General features: G+C 40.2%; 2 protein-coding genes and 3 long non-coding RNA genes across 14 annotated transcripts; 1 reads left to right on the top strand and 4 right to left on the bottom strand.

Moving 5' to 3' along the window:
• Positions 1-239: 239 nt before the first annotated feature.
• On the bottom strand, positions 240-5,277 carry LOC146478529 (uncharacterized). Its single transcript, XR_014865138.1, has 2 exons — positions 4,886-5,277; positions 240-707 (listed from the first exon to the last, which is right to left on the bottom strand). It is a non-coding gene; the product is annotated as an uncharacterized LOC146478529 (long non-coding RNA).
• On the bottom strand, positions 1,437-2,831 carry LOC146478530 (uncharacterized). The gene is made up of 2 exons (XR_014865134.1): positions 2,679-2,831; positions 1,437-1,937 (listed from the first exon to the last, which is right to left on the bottom strand). It is a non-coding gene; the product is annotated as an uncharacterized LOC146478530 (long non-coding RNA).
• On the top strand, positions 2,874-20,255 carry LOC146478526 (uncharacterized). Of its 9 annotated transcripts, none has more exons than XM_085112130.1 (8): positions 2,874-2,974; positions 10,209-10,223; positions 14,287-14,327; positions 14,701-14,751; positions 15,659-15,813; positions 18,094-18,306; positions 19,212-19,389; positions 20,107-20,255. In XM_085112130.1, exons 3-8 carry the CDS (start codon positions 14,288-14,290, stop codon positions 20,250-20,252), a joined length of 783 nt encoding a protein of 260 aa, XP_084968256.1. In that variant the 5' UTR covers positions 2,874-2,974; positions 10,209-10,223; position 14,287; the 3' UTR covers positions 20,253-20,255. The 9 variants fall into 9 exon arrangements, with proteins under 9 accessions (XP_084968256.1, XP_084968254.1, XP_084968259.1 ...); XM_085112133.1 differs by lacking the exon at positions 10,209-10,223 and adding an exon at positions 13,457-13,471 and having other exon boundaries at positions 2,908-2,974; positions 15,662-15,813; XM_085112129.1 differs by lacking the exon at positions 10,209-10,223 and adding an exon at positions 13,457-13,471 and having other exon boundaries at positions 2,908-2,974.
• LOC146478528 (uncharacterized) lies at positions 9,252-10,063 on the bottom strand. Its single transcript, XR_014865135.1, has 2 exons — positions 9,915-10,063; positions 9,252-9,724 (listed from the first exon to the last, which is right to left on the bottom strand). It is a non-coding gene; the product is annotated as an uncharacterized LOC146478528 (long non-coding RNA).
• On the bottom strand, positions 12,258-14,240 carry LOC146478527 (uncharacterized). 2 transcript variants are annotated; one of them, XM_085112149.1, is made up of 2 exons: positions 14,117-14,240; positions 12,258-12,764 (listed from the first exon to the last, which is right to left on the bottom strand). In XM_085112149.1, the coding sequence occupies exon 2, from the start codon at positions 12,741-12,743 to the stop codon at positions 12,417-12,419; it is 327 nt and encodes a 108-aa protein (XP_084968275.1). In that variant the 5' UTR covers positions 12,744-12,764; positions 14,117-14,240; the 3' UTR covers positions 12,258-12,416. The 2 variants fall into 2 exon arrangements, with proteins under 2 accessions (XP_084968275.1, XP_084968274.1); XM_085112148.1 differs by lacking the exon at positions 14,117-14,240 and adding an exon at positions 13,195-13,309.

The raw sequence follows: 20,255 nt of genomic DNA, 5'->3' as shown, positions 1-20,255 counted from the left end.
CGTTCATTTAGAAATTTAAATCGTTCATCGCGTTAATTCCATGTATTCCAAATTCAGTATTTTCCTGCCCATTTGGCACGAATTTAAAAGTTCTGGGCAAATAGTTTCTGCCGAATAGCCTTTAGTCTCTTCATTTGGGATAGAGGAAAACTCAAATTAATGACTCCCTTCATGGTAGACTAACTAAGTCACACCCGTTAATGTACGGTTTAAATGAGGTCACGACGTCTGACTCAATCCTCAGTACCCCACGTTTACCGCCATTTACCTCGGTCTTTTGACAAATTATTAGCGTCTTGACGTTTTTTCACTCCTTTTCTCTAGAGTTCATTGTTAAAACTTTTCACATCAGGTTATCATATCTTTCTCTTCAGTGTCGTTAAGTGTTTGTCCTCGCAAGGGTTCTCGTAAAAGCTGGTAGTATTTGCTAGGAGGGGTTGGGACGACTCCGTCTCGCCCCAGTCCTTCTCGCATCACGGAGACAAGCTGAAGGTCTTACAAAGGTGACAGGAAACTAACTTTCCGGAAAAATTCGTGACGATTGCGTAATACGCTTAAAGTGGTTCAGGTCTTATGACTAGCTCGTGACTGTTAACAGTGCAAATAAAAACCTGGAAGGGCTCCAATTCGATCTGTAGTAACACGACAAATAAAATTGCACAACCTCGTAACAGATTTGTTTCGTGGCGAGTGTGATTGCAGGGCGACTGATTGGTCTCCAATCTCTCCTGTTACCACTTAATCAATCCTATAACCAATGAAGATTGAAAAGACAGTAGTTATCATTGCGATCAAGGCGGTACCCAAGGCCGGATTGATTTCGTTAGATCAAATAGATAAATAGATATCTGTTCGGAGGGCCTTAATCGCTTCAGAACTTCAGATTTAGTTTTAAAGAAAATCTACAGTTCTCTTCGGCAAACTAATTGTCAGCTCAAAATTTCATAACACTGGAACACAAATTGGTTCGAATTCCTTTCGTTTTGAAAGGGCCGTTAAAATGTCCAAAAAGGTCAACAGCTAGCCTGAATAAATTCGGAGAATAAGATTGCATTCCCTAAAACCTTCAGCAACCTAAATTGTCAGTTAAAACATCGGAACAGATCAAACTGTATTAGTTAAACAAATATGTCTTTCAAAGGTTACAAAACTATCTGGGAACACAGGAGACAATGTTTCAAGTGTTTGGGTTAATGTTCTCGTTGGGTCATGCCGTCCCTGAATAATGAAGCCACATACTTGCAACGCGGTCACGTTCGCGAGAGTTCAGCACTCTAAACCTTTCAAGAAAATCCCGTGGATATCTACCAGAACTAGATGAAATCTTTTCTTTGTAGAGACCTTTCACTTAAGAAATTACTGAGGGGATAAATGAGACACCAAATGACATGGACAAACATTTTGCGGTCGGTGTGCTAGAGATAACAAAACTCGCGTCAATGAAAACGTCCGGTTTATTACAATCTTCCGAGAAACGATCTTAGATGAATTAAAATGATTTCATTTATCGAAAACGTAATTGCAGTTCAGCTAACCATAATAAAAGTTCCACAACCAATAAGATCCATTTTAGAAGTCATCGTTTCTATTAAAGGCAAATCTTTCTGACTGCATCAGTCTTCTTCAGCTATAAAGCGCCGTGGGAGTGTGTGCCAACAAAGGAAGTGTATGTTGGTGCTCACCTTCTCGAAGATCACCTTAGGCACGGAATCTGGTCGTTGCCATTCTTGCACCCAGTCGATGTCCATCGAATCTTGCCAGAAAGTGCAGCAGTTGTGTTTTCTGCCCTGGTTGATAAACGTCTTGGCTTTGGTCAATTCTGAGTCCTCGAAAGGCACCCCAACTTTGAGGCAGTTTATAGGCTGGCAACCTACTTTCGTTACAAACCCACTGCCCTCTTCTGGTGGGTCAGCCATGGCAATGTCCAAAACTTAAGCCTGAACAGTAAAAAGACTCGTTTATAATTCATGACGAGAGAAAAAAAAGAAAATCACTGCAACAAAGGAGGTTTGAGAATGTGATATTTATCATCATAAAATTTGGTAAACTTTTTCTCCGAATTTCTGCAAGTATTATTATTTATTAATGGTTCCCGGATTTCCAACACTTCGAAGTTGGTGAAAAAGAGCTCGACGGCGCCTCCGGTTTTCAACCTAGTACTTTTGGTGTTTGGAAACGGGATGAAACAACCTTCCTCGTATTTGATAAGTAACTAATTAGTTCTAAAAAAGGTAGTTGTGAAAGATATTAGGGAGCTTAAGCAACGACGAAGGCGACGGCAACGACAACCCCGCAAAACAATAGGTTTAATGAGCAAAAAACAATCGCTCTGCACGTGTGTTTTACATTTTGGTACATTTCTTGGTCGTCCTCTGCAAAACAACAACGTGAAATGACCACATTCAAGGTCTTGTGGAGAACGTGAACGCACGGCGGGGAATTTTTCATTTTCTGTCTTAACTTGTACGCCACTCCTACCAATTTGGTTCCTGGTTAGTTCACCGTTCTTGTAAAAATTGAGCGAGTTGTAATAATCGCGAAGTAGCACAAATGAAATAAAGTAATATTTCTGGGTGACGTTTTCGTTGCCGTTGCCGTTGTCGCTGCTTAAGTTCCCTATTACTGGGAAGACGTAGTGCTAGACAGAGATAGATCAATTCTCTTTTTGTGTTAGTTACCTGATGTTGAGAGAGGACCGATTTGTCGAGCTGTGCTGCTGGGGTTGCAGATAGATTGCTACAACTGAAAAACGGCGACTGATTCAATTGTACATCTGTTCTGAGTAGTTATTGCCTCATGACACCGCCAGTGACCCGGAATGCTAAAAAGTTCCGGATTTTCCACGAAATCTTGGCGCATGAAGCTCACGTGCTGGTCACGCTGATTTGATCGAGTCGCACTTCAGCTCCTTCAAAAACAGTGTAATTTCCCAAACGCTGGGGTAGTTTGTAAAGCTGTCAGGAAAACTCCAAAAAACGTCAACATCAAGGCATGTAAGGGGCTACTGATCAAGGTAATTAATGTGTTACATAGTTGAATTCTATGAGAATATGTTTTAAACAGGAAGTTTCGATATAAAAGGGGCCTGGCCTTGCCACTCTCACCTTCAGTTGTCAATCAATCATCAGAACGAAACAACTGACAAACAAGGAGTGTGTATTTCTACGGTTCTTATCGATAAAATGGCCCATGTTTTAAGAATAAACCCTGATAAAAAAAATCAGTTAGAACTTGGTTTCTTATATTGCTGTGGTGATACTACGAAATTTTGAGACGTATTTTCAGAGGATGCTTGAGTCAACAACTCGCCACGACTGAGCGGCGTCTATATTTGCATCTCACGCCCACAAAGGTGTGAAATGAAGGAGGAGCTTGCCCTTTTATAGCGGAACTTCTTGCTCCGTTTGTTTTGAATTTAACCTCTTCTTGCGTCTGTTTAACAACTGTGGTTTTTCATGCCGTTCAAGGCATTCTAGTCGCGTTTAGTTTGGTTCAGTTTAACTGCTTAATAATTTTCACAACTCTCCGTTATGAAATGACAGGGTCTTAAACAACCTCGTTCCCAGGGTCTCTCCTCTTAACGTCTTGCTCCCTGGGACGTGAAGAGGAGAGACCCTGGGAACGAGGTTGGGTCTTTAAAAACAGTAGGAACCTTAAGCAGCAACGACGAGGACGTCAACGAGAACGTCAGGAAACAATAGCTTTAATTAGCAAAACACTGGCTCTGCACGTGCGTTATACACTTTGGTACATTTCTTTGTCGTCCTCTGCAAAACAACAACGTGAAATAACCAAATTTAAGGTTTTATGGAGAACGTGAACGCATGATAATTAATTTTTCTTTCTCTTTCTGAACTTTAAAGGCGCTCCTACGACGTTAGCTCCTCGAAGTCGCACTATATTGCACAAACTGAGAGAGTATCAATCATCGCGAATTTATTCAGAAGACGCGAAGGTAATTTTTTAAGTTTTGTCTTCGTCTTCGTCGTCGTCGTCTCTGCTCAAGGTCCCTAGTGTTTAGACCGTGTAACTGGCTTTACCTTGCAAAAGCACGGAAGTGTTCATCCTGTCCTTACGAATGCGTTTTCTTTAAATAGAAATGATAGAACAAGGATAAGTATGAACGGGGGCTTATCCAGCTGGGCTGGCCTTCAGGCCCCGGCTGCTAAGATGGACACACAGCCCTGGGAACGAGAATGTTCCCAGGTGTCCATGGCCGCGTAATCGTAATCGAATGTGACGTCACCGGTCTAGCTGATCGGGTTGATTCACCCAAGCGCGTAAGGCATGAAAGGAAGCTTTGTTAGTCGGTGAAATAATATCTCAGATGTGGTCAAAGCTTCTTTGAAAAGAGCGTGTGTTTACACTGAAGTTGACGGTTTTTCACTCGTTTTCTATAGAGATCATTGTTAAACTTTTCTCATCAGGTTAATTATCATATCTTTCTTTTAAGGGACGTTGAGTGTTTGTTCCCGCAAGGGTTTTCGTAAAAGCCTGGTGGTATTTGCGAGAAGGGATTGAGACGTCTCCGTCTCGCCCCAGTCCTTCTCGCATCACGGAGACAAGCAGAAGGTCTTACAAAGGTGACAGGAAACTAACTTTCCAGGAAAATTCGTGACGATTGCGTAATACGCTTAAAGTGGTTCAAGTCTTATGACTAGCTCGTGACTGTTAACAGTGCAAATAAAAATTTGGTAGGGCTCCAATTTGATCTGTAGTAACACGACAAATAAAATTGCACGACCTCGTAACAGATTTGTTTCATCACGAGTATGATTGCAGAGCGACTGATTGGTCTCCAATCTGTCCTGTTACCAGTTAATCAATCCTATAACCAATGAAGATTCAAAAGACAGCAGTTTTCATTGCAAGTTGGTGAAAAAACTGAAAAAACGACAACAACAACAACAGCAACTCTGTAATCAAGGCGGTACCCAAGGCCGGATTGATTTCGTTAGATATCTGATAAACCGCTTCAGAACTTCAGATTTAGTTTTAAAGAAATACTAAAGTTTTCTTCGGGAAAATATCAGCTCAAAATTTCAATAGTTACACTGGAAAACAAATTGGTTCAAATTCCTTTCGTTTTGAAAGGGTCAACAGCTAGCCTGAGTAAATTCGGAGAATAAGATTACTTTCCCTAAAACCTTCAGCAACCTAAATTGTCAGTTAAAACATCGGAACAGATCAAACTGAATTAGTTAAACAAAAATGCCTTTCAAAGGTTACAAAACTATCTGGGAACATAGGAGACAATGTTTCAAGTATTTGGTTTAAAGTGCTACTACGATCAAAACTTCATGTCACGTATGAAACAAAAATACGTTCTTTACAGCTTATCCGATGTGGTTGTACCTGTCTTGGTCACTGAAATGAAGTTTGGGCCCCGTAAATTGAAAATATTGAGCCTTGAAAACTGGTGTTTTCGAGTCCGCCATTATGAATTTGTTTCAGTGAGCCCGCGGTATGAAAGTGATTGGAGTTGCGGTATTTTTATTCAAACCTATTGTGTTTTTGTCGTGACGTAATACTCTCAAGCGAGTACTGTAGTCCTCCTTCTGGCGACGAATTTCAGAGCTGTTTTGACCACAGAAAGCTCTCCTGGATCGTCTTCGCATGATATAGGCAAAGGAAATTAAGAAGTCCTGACTCTGTAGAGCTAGTTCCGTCTGAAGAAGAGGCAGCCGAATAAGTTCAGCAGCTAGCGCTTTTGCTACAAGAGAAGGAAGAGCAGACTTTGCTGAGTCGTTCATCTCTCGGGTAAGATATTAGATATAGAGATTGATATTTAGATGTGTTTTTTGCTGTATTAACAAAACAGGCAAGCTTTAAAAGTGTAGTGCCTGAGAATCCTCAACAATTTCTCTTGACTACTAGCCAGTTCATTCCCCGGAGGGAGGCTACCGGAGACTCGGTTGAATTGCAATCGAAGTCAAGTTTAGGTTTTTAGCTTTGCTTTCGAAAGTTTGCCTTGGTGTTAAATTAGAGTGCACAGTTAAGTTTCGGTTCCGAGTAAGCTTACTGTTTTTGCACTTTTTTACCATGGAAAAAGAATATATATTGTAGTGAAAAGCTCTGTACAATGGCTTGAATTTAAGCTGATCGTTCCCTTGTAATTGATGCTAAGCTTCCTCTTGGTTCAATATTTTCTCAGGTGCAAATGTTCAAATTGCTCCCATGAGCGACTTACCAAGCCTGGAGAGTGCTGGTGCTGCATGGATATCATTGTATCCAGATTTGAATAAGTACAGTAATCAATAAACAAATAAATTTGCAAGGCAACAACAATTTGCAATAATTTGTTTTCTTCCCTTGCACTATCATGACCAATGTAATAGTATTAACAGTCTTTTCTGTGTACATATATTTTTTTTAAGGTGGCTCACATCAGGTTAAACACAACTGCACTGGATGCTTTAACGCACTGAAGAAATGACTAGGTTTATAAATGAAAATTTATTAAGGCATGCTTTCTGGTAACAAGCATCCACCTAAGCAAATGAGGGGAGGAAAAGTAGGAATTTTGCAAATATACATTGAAAACAATATTCTTGGGAGTTAAAGTTTGTGATTCAGGTATTAATTGAAATTTTTTTGCTTATTCTAATGAAGGGTCAAATCAACCTAACAACAAACATCCTTTGTCCTACATGCCTAAGGGCAAACCCCCAAGCAAGTGTTGATGAGTCTGATACACTGTTGCTGTGGTAATAGTTCTCGTTACTTTCACTTTTGGTGCAGTGAGAGATGGGCAAATGCATGCTACCAAAATGAAGTAAAGTTGAGACTGTTGTGAGCCACCTTTGATTTTTTTCTCAAGGTTGTTCTTCTTGATCAGTGTTTATTCTTAGAAAATGTAGATTCAATTTCATTTGTACAACAACAAATTTATTGGTGAAACAAGATTCTGGCACTCTTTTTCAAATGAACATAAAAATAAAATTATTAATGTACTGCAGACAATGAACCATAAACCTTATTCCAAAATGGCTACCATATTAATATTGTTTATATTCAAATTAGTATTTATTTAAAACCACACCAAAAGAGAAAACATTTGAGTTCTGGTTGCTATACATGGCTCAGGAATGTCTGTGCTTCAGCTCCCTATTAGCAGGGAGCAGGGGATGGGGAGGGGGGGGAGGTGGAGTGTCATGAAAGAATAAGCAGTGAAAACAGAGGGTCACATAAATTTATACTCTTGCAATCATAATTTATAGTATGACAGGGAGAGCGAGTTATATACAAAAGACAAAATAAAATTTGTTAATTTAAGTCATTATTTAACAAAAGCAAGACAACTATTAAGTATTAAAATATTAATGTAAAGGAAATGTGTAGCATAATGGAGTTATATGATGCCAATGGGCTCTATAGATGATTTGAATTATGTTGGGGCAAAATGGTTCCAGTAAGTAACTTACAGTTCGCCTCCATTCTTGTTTTCTTTTTCTGGTATTTGAGCTACAATGTATTACCTGTTCAGGGGGAGGGTAATGAAATTTCATTTGCATCGCTATAGAGGGTCACATCATTTTCATTGCTCAATTTAAAATCTCCACCTCACTTCCCCCCCCCCCCCCCCTCCCCACTAATTTCTGACAATTCCCTAAAACAGAAGCCTATGTAATGGAAAGAGTTACAAAGAGGAGGCATGATGAATGAAAAGAAAACATTTCTTTTATTGATTCTATTTGTCAACTGGTGGTTGATGACAAAAGATCAAGAAAAGCCCTTGAGAAAGGTCAGTGCTCTTCAACTGCTAGTTTAAGGAGGAGCGCTGGCCTTTTCTTGGCTGTCCACATTTTTCACATGTTGTGCTCTGCAAGGCTTGTTTTGGCCTGTGTTTAATAGTAAGAGCTGGGTTTTGACATTGTTGCAACTCAGTGTCTGAAAAATAAATCAAAATTTAAAATTCATTACCAATTGAATCTAATTGATAAGAAACAACTGAATGTGAGGTTTTCTTAAAACCTTTCTTAAACCAAAAATTCAAACTATTTCTTCAAGAAAACCACTTAAAAGAAAGAAGGAACCCTTTTGTAAACGCCAAAGACCACCTTATCGAAAGCTGAGTGAAAATGGATAATTAAAGTGGTTTTCTTCGCGTTTGTTTGCATAGTTTTTGCCACAAGCTTTTGCAAAAGCAAAGTAAACACAAGCTTACTCTTATCGCACTGAGATGTTTTGGAAATGCTTCGGAGGGAAAAGCTAGTTCCGGGAGCTAGTTGCACTTACATTATTTACTCGTTCAATCAAAGTTTAGTACTTTAGAAACGCAATATAAAATGTGTATAAAAATTTGTGACTGCTATTTGTATGGGTGCTGAACAAGGTATCGAGGAATCACCAAAGATAAAAAACAATATTCACACATTTCGCCCACTTTACATATGCTTACCTTTTGCCGCTCCTTCCCCTTCGGAGATTTTTTTCAGGTTCACGATCTCCTGATCGCTTACCCTTCTCAAAAGATCAGGTTTAATTTGTGTTCACTGACTTGGGTGGAATGCCCAAGTGTCCCTCGAACTAAACCGAGAAAATAGCAAAACGTGCAAGACAACAAACTGGACCCACACATCTCTCGTTCTGTCGGCCGGACTCGCATGCAGCGCAATTCCTGCCGCTCGATTAGAGCAGTTGTTATACCACTGAACAACACAGCGACTTCCCACCATTGAAAGAACGAAACATTTTTCGAAAACGTGTTCGAAGTTATTAGCCTCGTAGGGCTCGCCTGGGCTTCGAGTTGAGAGTCTGACGTCACTTGTTTTTCCCGGGTGACCCGGCCTCTGTTGTCATTGGACACCATCTGCCTTTGGTAACCAGGCCGCAGGAACATGGCGGTTCAATGGCGGATAAAAATTCGTGGAGTTTGAGCGCAAAAAAATCGCACTTTCCTTCATCTTATGAGGATTTAACTTGGAGATCATGTACTTTAGGACATAAACTACCAATCAACCGCAAATAAAAGGTATTCGAAAATTTGATCGTAGTAGCACTTTAAAGTTCTGGTTGGGTCATTCCGCCCCTGAATAATGAAGCCACACACTTGCAGCGCGGTCACGTTCGCGAGAGTTCAGCACTATAAACCTTTCAAGAAAGGCCCTTGGATGTGCTTCCAGGACAAGATGAAATCTTTTGTTCGTAAAGATCTTTCACTTGAGAAATTACTGAGCGGATGAATGAGACACCAAATGACATGGACAAACATTTTGCGGTCAGCGCTGCTAGACAAACCAAAACTACGGTCCATGAAAACGTTCGGTTTATTACAATCTTCCGAGAAATGATTTATAGTTATTGAAAACGTAATTGCAGTTCAGCTAACTATAACAAAAGGTTCACAACAAATAAGATCCATTTTAGAAGTCATCGTTTCTTTTGAAGGCAAATCATCCTGACTGCCTCAGTCTTCTTCAGCCATTAAGTGTCTTGGGAGTGCGGGCAAACAAAGGAAGGTCGTGTTGGTGCTGGCCTTCTCTAAGAACACCTTAGGCACGGCATCTGGTCGTTGCCATTCTTGCACCCAGTTGATGTGCGTCTTGCCATCTTGCCAGAAATTGCAGCAGTTGTGTTTTTTATCTCTTTTGATAAACTTCTTGGCTTCAACCAAGTTTGGGTCCTCGAAATTGAGGCAGTTTGTAGGCTGGTAACCTGCTGTCAGTACAAATGGATCGCCCTCTTCTCGTGGGTTAGCCATGACAAGCTCCAAAACTTAAACCTGGATAGTAAAAAGACTCATTTATAATTTATGTAGAGAAAACAAAGGATGTTTGGAAATGGGATGAAACACCCTTGCTCGTATTTGATAAGCAACTTGTTAGTTCTAAAAAATTGACGGTTGTGAAAGATGTTACTAGGAAGACGTAGTACCAGATAGAGACAGATCAATTCTCTTTTGTGTTAGTTACCTGATGTTGAGAGAGGACCGATTTGCCGAGCTGTACTGCTGGAGTTGCAGATAGATCGCTACAACTGAAAAACGGCGACTGATTCAATTGTATAGGTGTTCTAAGTACTAATGTCTCACGACACCGCGAGTGACCTGGAATGCTAAAACGATCCGGAGTTTCCGCGAAATCTTGGCGCATGAAGCTCACGTGCTGGTCACGCTGATCTGATCGAGTCGCACCTCACCTCCTTCAAAAACAGTGTAATTTCCCAAACGCTGGGTAATTTGCAAAGCTGTCAGGAAAACTCCAAAAGACTTCAACATCAAGGTACTAATCAATGTGTTATATGGTTGAATTCTACGAGAATATGTTTTAAACAGAAAGTTTTGGTATAAAACGGGCATGGCCTGGCCATTCTCACCTTCAGTTGTCAATCAACCATCAGAATGTAAACAACTGACAAACAAGAAGTGTGTATTTCCACGGCTCTTATCGATAAAAATGGTTATGTTTTAAGAATAAACCCTGCTAAACAAATTAGAACTTCATATCTTATATTGCTGTGGTGATACTACGAAATTTTGAGACATGTTTTTAAAGGATGCTTGAGTCAACAACTTGCCACGACTGAACGGCGTCAAAATTTGCATCTCACGCTCACAAAGGTGTGAAATGAAGGAGGGGCTTGCCGTTTTATAGCGGAACTTCTGGCTCCGTTTGTTTCAATTTAACCTCATCTTGAGTCTGTTTAACAACTGTGGTTTTTCATGCCGTTCAAGGCATTCTAGTTGCGTTTAGTTTGGTTCAGTTTAACTGCTTGGTAATTTTCACAACTCTCCGTTTTGAAATGACAGGGTCTTAAACAGTGTTTAGACCGTGTAACTAGATTTACCTTGCAAAAGCGCGGAAGTGTTTATCCTGTCCACACGCATGCGTTTTCTTTAAATGGAAATGATAGAACAAGGATAAGTATGAACGGGGGCTTATCCAGCTGGGCTGGTCTTCAGGCCCCGGCTGCTAAGATGGACACACAGTGTTCCCAGGTGTCCATGGCCGCGTAATCGTAATCGAATGTGACGTCACCGGTCTAGCTGATCGGGTTGATTCACCCAAGCGCGTAAGGCATGAAAGGAAGCTTTGTTAGTCGGTGAAATAATATCTCAGATGTGGTCAAGGCTTCTTTGAAAAGAGCGTGTGTTTACACTGAAGTTGACGGTTTTTCACTCGTTTTCTCTAGAGATCATTGTTAAACTTTTCTCATCAGGTTAATTATCATATCTTTCTTTTAAGGGTCGTTGAGTGTTTGTTCCCGCAAGGGTTTTCGTAAAAGCTGGTGGTATTTGCGCGATGGGGTTGGGACGTCCCCGTCTCGCCCCAGTCCTTCTCGCATCACGGAGACAAGCAGAAGGTCTTACAAAGGTGACAGGAAACTAACTTTCCGGGAAAATTCGTGACGATTGCGTAATACACTTAAAGTGGTTCAAGTCTTATAAATAGCTCGTGACTGTTAACAGGTAAATAAAAACCTGGTAGGGCTCCAATTTGATCTGTAGTAACACGACAAATAAAATTGCACGACCTCGTAACAGATTTGTTTCATGACACGAGTATGATTGCAGAGCGACTGATTGGTCTCCAATCTGTCCTGTTACCAGTTAATCAATCCTATAACCAATGAAGATTCAAAAGACAGCAGTTATCATTGCAAGTTGGTGAAAAAACTGAAAAAACGACAACAACAACAACAGCAACTCTGTAATCAAGGCGGTACCCAAGGCCGGATTGATTTCGTTAGATATCTGTTAAACCGCTTCAGAACTTCAGATTTAGTTTTAAAGAAATACTAAAGTTTTCTTCGGGAAAATATCAGCTCAAAATTTCAATAGTTACACTGGAAAACAAATTGGTTCAAATTCCTTTCGTTTTGAAAGGGTCAACAGCTAGCCTGAGTAAATTCGGAGAATAAGATTACTTTCCCTAAAACCTTCAGCAACCTAAATTGTCAGTTAAAACATCGGAACAGATCAAACTGAATTAGTTAAACAAAAATGTCTTTCAAAGGTTACAAAACTATCTGGGAACATAGGAGACAATGTTTCAAGTATTTGGTTTAAAGTTCGGGTTGGGTCATTCCGCCCCTGAATAATGAAGCCACACACTTGCAGCGCGGTCACGTTCGCGAGAGTTCAGCACTCTAAATTACCTTTCAAGAAAAGCCCTTGGATGTCCTACCAGAACTAGATGAAAACTTTTGTTAGTAAAGACCTTTCACTTAAGAAATTACTGAGGGGATAAATGAGACACCAAATGACATGGACAAACATTTTTTGGTCAGCGCTGCTAGACAAACCAAAACTCCTGTCAATGAAAACGTCCGGTTTATTACAATTGAAAATGATCCAAAAGTTAAAATGATTGATAATTATCGCGAAAACATTATTGCAGTTCAGCCAACTATGATAAAAGTTTCACAACACATAAGATCCATTTTAGACGTCATCGCTTCCGTCAAAGGCACCTTTAGCAAACACATTCACTGCATCGGTCTTCTTTAAAATTTACTGGGAGTTTGACATGACAATAGAAGGTCGTGTTGGTGCTGCCAGCCTTCTTCAACACCACCTTAGACTGATCTTCTGGTCGTTTCCATCGTTGCACGAAGTAGCTCTGACCTTGGCTGACATTACAGCAGTAGTGTGTTTTATCCTTTTTGATAAACACCTTGGCTGCAGTTTCGGCTGCGTTCAAAGTTGGCACCTTGCTAGGCCCCTGTACCTTGTCGCAGTTTGTAGGTTCGTAACCTGATATCTTCCTGATTGGATCGCCTTCTTCTTGAGGATCAGCCATGACAAGTTCCAAAACTTACACCTGGAAAGTAAAAAGATTCATTTATAATTCATGAAGAGAAAACAAAGAAAATCACCACCACAAAGGTGGTTTCAGTACTTTGGAACTGTCATCTTAATTAGCATCAAATTTGGTGACCATTTACTTTGAATATCTACAAGAGTTGTAAATGATTTGAGAAGCTATATCAAACACTCGAAAGAGTTCTTCATCCGATTTCCGTTTTCCGAACACCTCGAAGCTGGTTAAAAAAAAAAAAAACTCGGCCGCGCCTCGTTTTTTGAACCTAGTACTTCTTGGTGTTTGGAGATGGGATGAAACAACCCTCCTCGTGTTTCAATTACACAACTAATTTGTTCAAATAAATTGGTGGTTGTGAAAGTGATGTTCAGCTGGAAAGACGTCGTAGTGCTGTAGAACGGATAGATCAATTGCCTTCTGCGTTAATTACCTGATGTTGAGCGAGGACCGATTTGCCGAGCTGTACTGCAAGGCGGCGATTAATTCAACTGTTTCCCGAGTAGTGATTATCTCATGGACACCGCCAGTGACCCGGAATGCTAAAAATTTCCGGACTTTCCACGAAATCTTCGCGCATGAAGCTCACGCGCCGTCACGCTGGTCTGATCGAGTCGCGCTTCAGCTCGTTCAGAAACAATGTAATTTCCCAAACGCTGGGGTGGTTTGTAAAGCTGTCGCAAAAAACTCCAAAAGACTTCAACATAAAGGTAATTATTGTGTTCTTTCCGAGTATGCCCGGTCATTCACTGAATAACACACCATTCTCATAGGAGCACTCGGATTTCCTCTTTTCAAGTTTGCCTGTGTCATTCACTGAGTAATACATAATACACTATTCTCATTTACTTACCAGGCTTAAAATATACCATCACATTTATGCCATTGCGCATATGTCACACATTGACATTCAAAGCCTGGCAGTTTGCAGGAGTTTGTCCCATGAACCTAGTTAAATATGCCTTTAAGCTGCGACGAGTCTCCTGTACATAGCTCCTGAGTGGTAGAGCATCCGAACTAGCAATCGGAAGGTCTTAGGTTCGATTCCCAATAGGAGCACTTGAATTTCGTTTTTCCTAGTATGCCTGTACCACTCACTGAATAACACATCATTCTTATGTGCTATACAGTTGAACTCTAAAGCTTTTGTTTTAACTCTGCTGGAGTAACTTTAAACATTCCCCTATTTTTCGTCATATTTACAACTAGTAGAATAGACCTGAAACTTTAGGAGTGATCTGGATCTCTTGTAATTACTTTTCATTCCTGTATGTTGCCAGGTGTCTTACAGCTTGTTTAGATAACTAAACATGTGAACGTTAGTTTTTCCTTGCACCCTCAGTCCGATACTGTACCGAGTGTAATCTGCGTTCACTGACTCGTCGCTGACCCAGTCCGATCGTTTACAGGGTTTACAGAGGCACGTCTAAGCTTCTGACTGAACAGAAGCTTGCTTGAAACTGGAAACTGAAAATTAATCACATTGGGAAATAATGTCACGTTGTGTATTTTTTTGGCATTGTAGGATGACTTCCTGTATTTGTTACAATACGTCTTTGGAGCAAGGTAAACAATGTCATTTCTTTTTTGTCTTTGAACGAACAATTTTCTTTGACACAATCGTAATTCAGTGATTAGGAATCTCTCTCTACGAGATTGGGCTGGCGAATTGAATTTGAAGCTGGGTTTAGTATTGCAAGCAAAAATAATCTTCTTCCTTCATGGCCAGACAATGGGCCATCAGTACAGGCAAAAGGAGAAGCGGGCTTATACTATTTAATTCAAAGAATAATGGTGTCTGATCCCATATAATGATCCCTACCAGGATTTGTGAGGCGTGCAGTGGTAATTCTGTTTTAGCCTCTTTTTTTATAATCGAGAGTCTCTACATATGATTTGTTTATTATTTAATTGATTGCATTCGGTTACGTGTTTTTAGACATGCGTGAGGAACATGATATGGAGTCACCAAGTGGGAGCCTTTTAAAAGGTCAGTGCTTTGCTGAACTCCGCCAACGCCTGGTAAAATTATTTCTCAGTTTGTAGCGTGATAACGCGATTGTCTTAGGGAATAAAGGCCCGGACAAATGGTTGCAACATCGTCCAATATTGTTGAATCCAACAAAGTTGGACAATGCTGCTCGAGGTTTAACAACGTGGCCAAATGCAACAACTTTCCTTGAAAGGTAACGCAAACGTAGGCTAAATGCCCCAGGCAAGTTTTGTTGCGTGTATTTTAAAGGCTCTTATAATTAAGGCACATCACTGCCTCTCCTGTGTAAATTGAGGACAAGCATATGTCTAATGTTCTTGAAATCGTATACTTGGAAGTTTTTTAGAGACTTTATGGGTAGTTAATTTCACATTTAGAATCATGGAGCAAACATTAGAATACAATATAAAAACGAAATACTCAAAAATCTTGTTTCCTGGGTTGAAGGGAGCAGCTATTTCGCCCTCTGGAACGTTTTGAATGAGAACCCAGAAATTCTGGTCGAAGAAAAGAATTATCTTGTAATTTGCTCAATAACCGTGCTTTAATAGTTTGGGATAAGTGAGTTTGTAGTCCCGAAGGTCGAACATTGGGCTATGAGTAATCCCGTAGTTTTCCTAAGAGATAGTAAGCGAGCCATTCTTAACCCCAGAGCCGCTCGGCTTTGACTACGTCATACACCGTCGTCAGTCATGCGCAAAAGGGAAGAGCTCTGGAGTCGAGAGTGTAAGCGAGCGAAACGCGCGAACGCGCGTGGATATTCCCTGCGGCAAGGAGAAACGACGCGGGAAGCAATTTTCGCGTGCGTTCGAGTGTTTTGTTTGCTTTACCATCTATAGGAAGAATAAGGGAGTACTCGTAGTCTAGGTTTTGATGCAAGTGTTATTGTATTTTCTGATATCAGAAGAACGCGATCAAGGCCAAGGAAACAATGAAAAGGAGTTCGAAGACAAGTTGATGAAGACGATAACTAAGAGCAACTTTGAAAAGATCGAGAAGGCTGTCACACCAAGAGCGCTTCAGAGATGCGAATCAAATTCCTTGCTGATGGCCATGAAGGTATGCACGTACAGTTCAGAGACGAAGTTTTAGTAAAGACATTAAGACCTCCGAGAGGGGTGCTTCTGAGGCCTTTCTCTACTTGGAAACCCGGAGAAAAATACTGAGTTTGACTAAATTGAGTCCTGGAGTAAATCCATGGAGCCTAGAGGCCTGCATTTTTCAGCCCCAAGCCCTGGTGCCCTGCACTTTTCGGCCTGGAGCCCTCGAACCCTATCGTGGGAGCTCTAAACCCCTTGGGACCCTGATAACAGTGGTCGATCTCAGCTCCGGGAAGTCTGGATTAGACAATGATGCACGATGCGCAACATGCGACAATTTTACACGGCATACTTTTGATGGTGTTCACTGACCACCTTCCGCCGACTCGCCATCTGCCGAATTCGAGTCTTTTCATAAACCAGCGTTAAAGTGCCTATGAAGTAACAATTTTTTTGGCGTTTTTTTTTTTAAGTTTACCATGTCTTAATTACGAAATTATAAAAGAAATGCGCTAGAAAAAACAATAAGGTGCTTTTTTAGTCGTACAAAGTAGCCCAAAATGAGAAAAATAGTGTCCCGGGGACTGAGAACTAGTTTAGCATTTGATGATGTAGGAAATGCGTCATAGATTTCTTTACAACACATCTCGCCTTGTTGTTATACAGAATCACCCAATATTTTTATCGCGAAAATTTTCGTGTTCAAGGATTCCCCCTAAAAAAATGTCGGACAATGACGAAGTAATGTCCTTAACCGAAACTTTTCCAACGGATATCTGAAATAGTTAAGCGATTCAGGCAAAATGGAAGTTGTTACAATCGTTCGACCCGATGCGGATCATACTGGCGTCGAAGAGCTCAAGAAAAAAAACGAGGACGAAGATCAAGATGGCCTTTACCTTTCCGCTACCGTTCTACGCGCTCGATTCGAAGGCAACACTTCAGCGAATGATTGTTGAGTTACTTGGATATATTTTGCCGAAATGAAAAGGCGAAGAATTTCGTAGTTTGCTGGAAATTGTTTCTCCAAACTCGATTTTGTTCGATTTAAGAATGCGAGAGAGCACAGATGCTGCGAGTGGAAATTGCACAGGCCCGTCAAAAAATCACTTTTGATGGAAGTAATAGTTTTTAAAAGTCAGATCGAGCGCGTTAACTCACAAAGCATGATGAATTTTCTGTGATGACCAACAGGATGGAGCGCTTAGAACAGAACTGGATAAGCGCTATATAAGTAGTAATTATTATTATAATTTATATTATTATTATTGATGGTCCTTACGCAAGATCTTAATGACTTGAGGTTGACATGTACAGACCCGGCTAAGCGACTCGCGCTGTGTCTGTTGTGTTGATAAAAAGCCTTTGTAGTTTTGCTTTCTTGTATAAGAGATTTTTCCCTTTTGATCAAAATGTGGTGCGACCACTCGTGATCGTGAGGGGAAATCCTCAAATATACTGAATGGAGGTTTTTTTTACTGTTCGTCAAGACTACTTTTCGATATGCATGACAATGCATATGCTACAATACCCGGTTACAATTGTAGCTCTGTGGCATTTGTTTAGGTTTATCGTCTTTATCGGCTCGAATTAAGCAAGATTTCTGGGAGCGCTAAATAAATGTTACCTGCCAAGACTGAGGATCCGTGGATATCTCTACCCGTGATTTCATGCTTATGCTATTTAACTGCAGTAAGATTGCAGGATGTTTGTTTATCACGGATATGAGAGTGTAATACATCCACACACATCTGATCATCGTTATCTTTCGCTTTTGAGAGCTATGGCTTGAATCTTTCCTGTGAATTCGGGCAAACCGAACCTACTTCTGCCGTAAAGTTTCGTCTCTCGGGAAGTAATGTATACTTATTCCCGGCATGCCAGTTTTTTTCGCGCAGTTTGTCATATTGGAGTTACCAGCCGCATAATAAGTCTCCGAGATCGAAGAAACTCCCTTCGCCGCCATGACACTCGTGTGTTCCAAAGTATTTTCTACGTCACAACCTTGTAATACGATCGTTTTGGCCGCGCGCAACATGGAGACGCTTTCCGGCGCTAAATTCGAACCTTTCAGGGATCATGATTGCGGATTAAGAAAGTTTTGTTCAGTAAAACCCACAAATTCAGACCGAGAAATTCATGAACTAACAAACCGTGACAAAAAAATTTTTACCTCATAGGCACTTTAAGCTGATATCTTTAAAATATAAGCAATTGTTCAATTTGTAATGTGGAGGACTTTCTCGTGAACTATGGCCTACTGCACTACTACTTCTGTTTTCTTCCTCCCGCCACTCAGGTCAACTTCAAGCTGCGAGGTTTGGCAGAAGAAATGGGACCCGAAGTAGCAAAATTTAAGCAGTTGGCAAACTCCGTAGAGGAATTCACCTACTGTTTACTTGATCCACTGAAATCCAGGAAATCATCTCATGAGGACCGCTCGTGCGAACAATTTGGAGATTATTCTCTGGATTTTATTTTGGATGACGCCATTGAGTTCGAACAAAAGAAGGTAACATTATTAATTAAAGAAGGTGTCGATCAACCTCAACTGCCTACAAGAAATTGACGTTATATTTTTGGAAATAGAGCTTAGGTTAAGAAGTGGAGATGATTATCGCCCATTTTCGCGTTTATATGCCTTTCCCCACGCCACCATTTTGAATTTTATGACGCCATACGGTGGCCGCTGGTTGTAAGGAGACAGGGCCCAGTCGTTCAAAACCCTTAAGCTAATCCTGGGTTAGCGTGAACTTTGATTCGAGTTTAATTACTAACCAATAAAGATTCTTCAAAAAGATTTTCGTCCCTGAGTTTAACTTAGACTTTTCCTTACCATTAACTTCAACTTAACTTATAAAAGCGAGATGAAAACCTCGGTTAACTTTTAATCGCAGATTAGCGATAATCGGCTTTCGAACAACCGGGCACTGAAGTTCTTTTGAATAATTGGGCAACCGAATGACGACATGGAATCTAAAATGGCGGCGCCCAGAAAACTTAGACGATGATAAAATTCAATTTTTGGAGCACTAAAATTTTGTCTAGGCTTTGAAAATTAGACACTATTTCCACCAAATTAATGCCAATTTGTTATAGGAATGGAAATTCCAAGAAATTCCCTTTAAGATGAACTCAAGAAAAATAGATATTTTTCTTTAAAAACCAGCTGAACCAGTAACTGTGTTCGTAAGTACGACCACGAATTTGCTTGAAAATTACTGGTTCACAAGTTTCAAAAAAGCGTATGCTTTCTTACGTATAGCTGTTCCAAAAACTGTGCATACATACTTGGAACCCACGTTTACTCAAAAACTACTGCGTGACGCGAACATTGAGCACTGCTATTATAAAGACAGAGAAAACTCTTCCTAGTTTTGTGATTTGAATTTTTTATTCATTTAATTTCTTTTGCAGTTCTTCACCCATCCAGCCATTCACAGTGAAATGCATCGCAAATGGCGGGGTCGTAATTTTATGAAGAGACCATGGAAATCTTGGCAACTGAAACTGTTCAATATTTGGTGTATTTTTGATTTGGTTTTTTCGCTATTCCTGCTTGCTGCGTTTTCACTTCTCAAAAAGAAGTGGAAAGGTACAGGTATTTTTAACTCCAAGACGTGGCTCTCGTGCAAGCACTCTTTTACTAACGGCAAGGCGAGAGGCGCCCCAGTCTCTTCGCAGGTTTAGTTGTAGCAGAGGGATTTAATAAGACGTGATCATCTGTTCTTGTGCTTAAGATTCCCTCTATATCATAATTAAATGAAGTTTCACCATTTACCAAATGGCACGAAATTTCCAAATATTTATCAATATTTAGTCGAGGGCCATTTGCCACTAAATGTTTTAGTCTGCTCATTTTACGATTATCCTGATGAATTTTTTATTATTATTACCTAATAACAAGACACAGTGAAAAAATAACCGTAGATGTTTTCAGACAAACCAGCAAATCAAAGTGTAGTCATTTATGTTTGCTAGAAGTTTTTGCGCCAAAATGTATAAGGCTTGTTCAATGCATTACATGATAATTGTAAACCACTTTTTAGTGAAAAAGTTTCCTCATTAAAGATTGTCATTATTATTATTATTATTATTATTATTATTATTATTATTATTATTATTATTATTATTATTATTATTATAAAAGGACAATTATCGATTAACCAAACGTCTTCAATTTATATTGCGCAATTATCGGCAAAACAGCACTCATGACCAAGCGACAGCCTGACGAGGTCGACATTTTATTGTTTGCCAATATAGTTTCAGTACTCTATTTCCTGACAGTATCTGTTCTTTACCCTTTTAGATTCAGTACCAGATATATATTTGGCCTACCTGGAATCTCCTTACTTCAAGTTTGTTCGTGATACATTGAGCCACCTAATTCTGCTTGCCCTGCACTATGCTTTGTGCCTTTCGCCATCAACCATAGCCTTCAGTGGATTAGAGTGAATC

The sequence above is a fragment of the Pavona decussata genome, unplaced genomic scaffold, assembly GCF_977016875.1.
Source record: "Pavona decussata unplaced genomic scaffold, jaPavDecu1.1 SCAFFOLD_64, whole genome shotgun sequence".
In the NCBI taxonomy this organism is placed as follows: domain Eukaryota; kingdom Metazoa; phylum Cnidaria; class Anthozoa; order Scleractinia; family Agariciidae; genus Pavona; species Pavona decussata.
Note: the sequence above shows the minus strand (reverse complement) of the source record. Positions and strands in the feature narration are given on the sequence as shown.

Coding starts and splice junctions, on each gene's coding strand:
- LOC146478526 (XM_085112124.1), top strand. CDS start 14,255: ATGTCACGTTGTGTATTTTTTTGGCATTGTAGGATGACTTCCTGTATT. Junction 14,328..14,700: donor CAATACGTCTTTGGAGCAAG/GTAAACAATGTC, acceptor ACGTGTTTTTAG/ACATGCGTGAGGAACATGAT. Junction 18,307..19,211: donor TTGAGTTCGAACAAAAGAAG/GTAACATTATTA, acceptor TTTCTTTTGCAG/TTCTTCACCCATCCAGCCAT.
- LOC146478527 (XM_085112149.1), bottom strand. CDS start 12,743: ATGGCTGATCCTCAAGAAGAAGGCGATCCAATCAGGAAGATATCAGGT.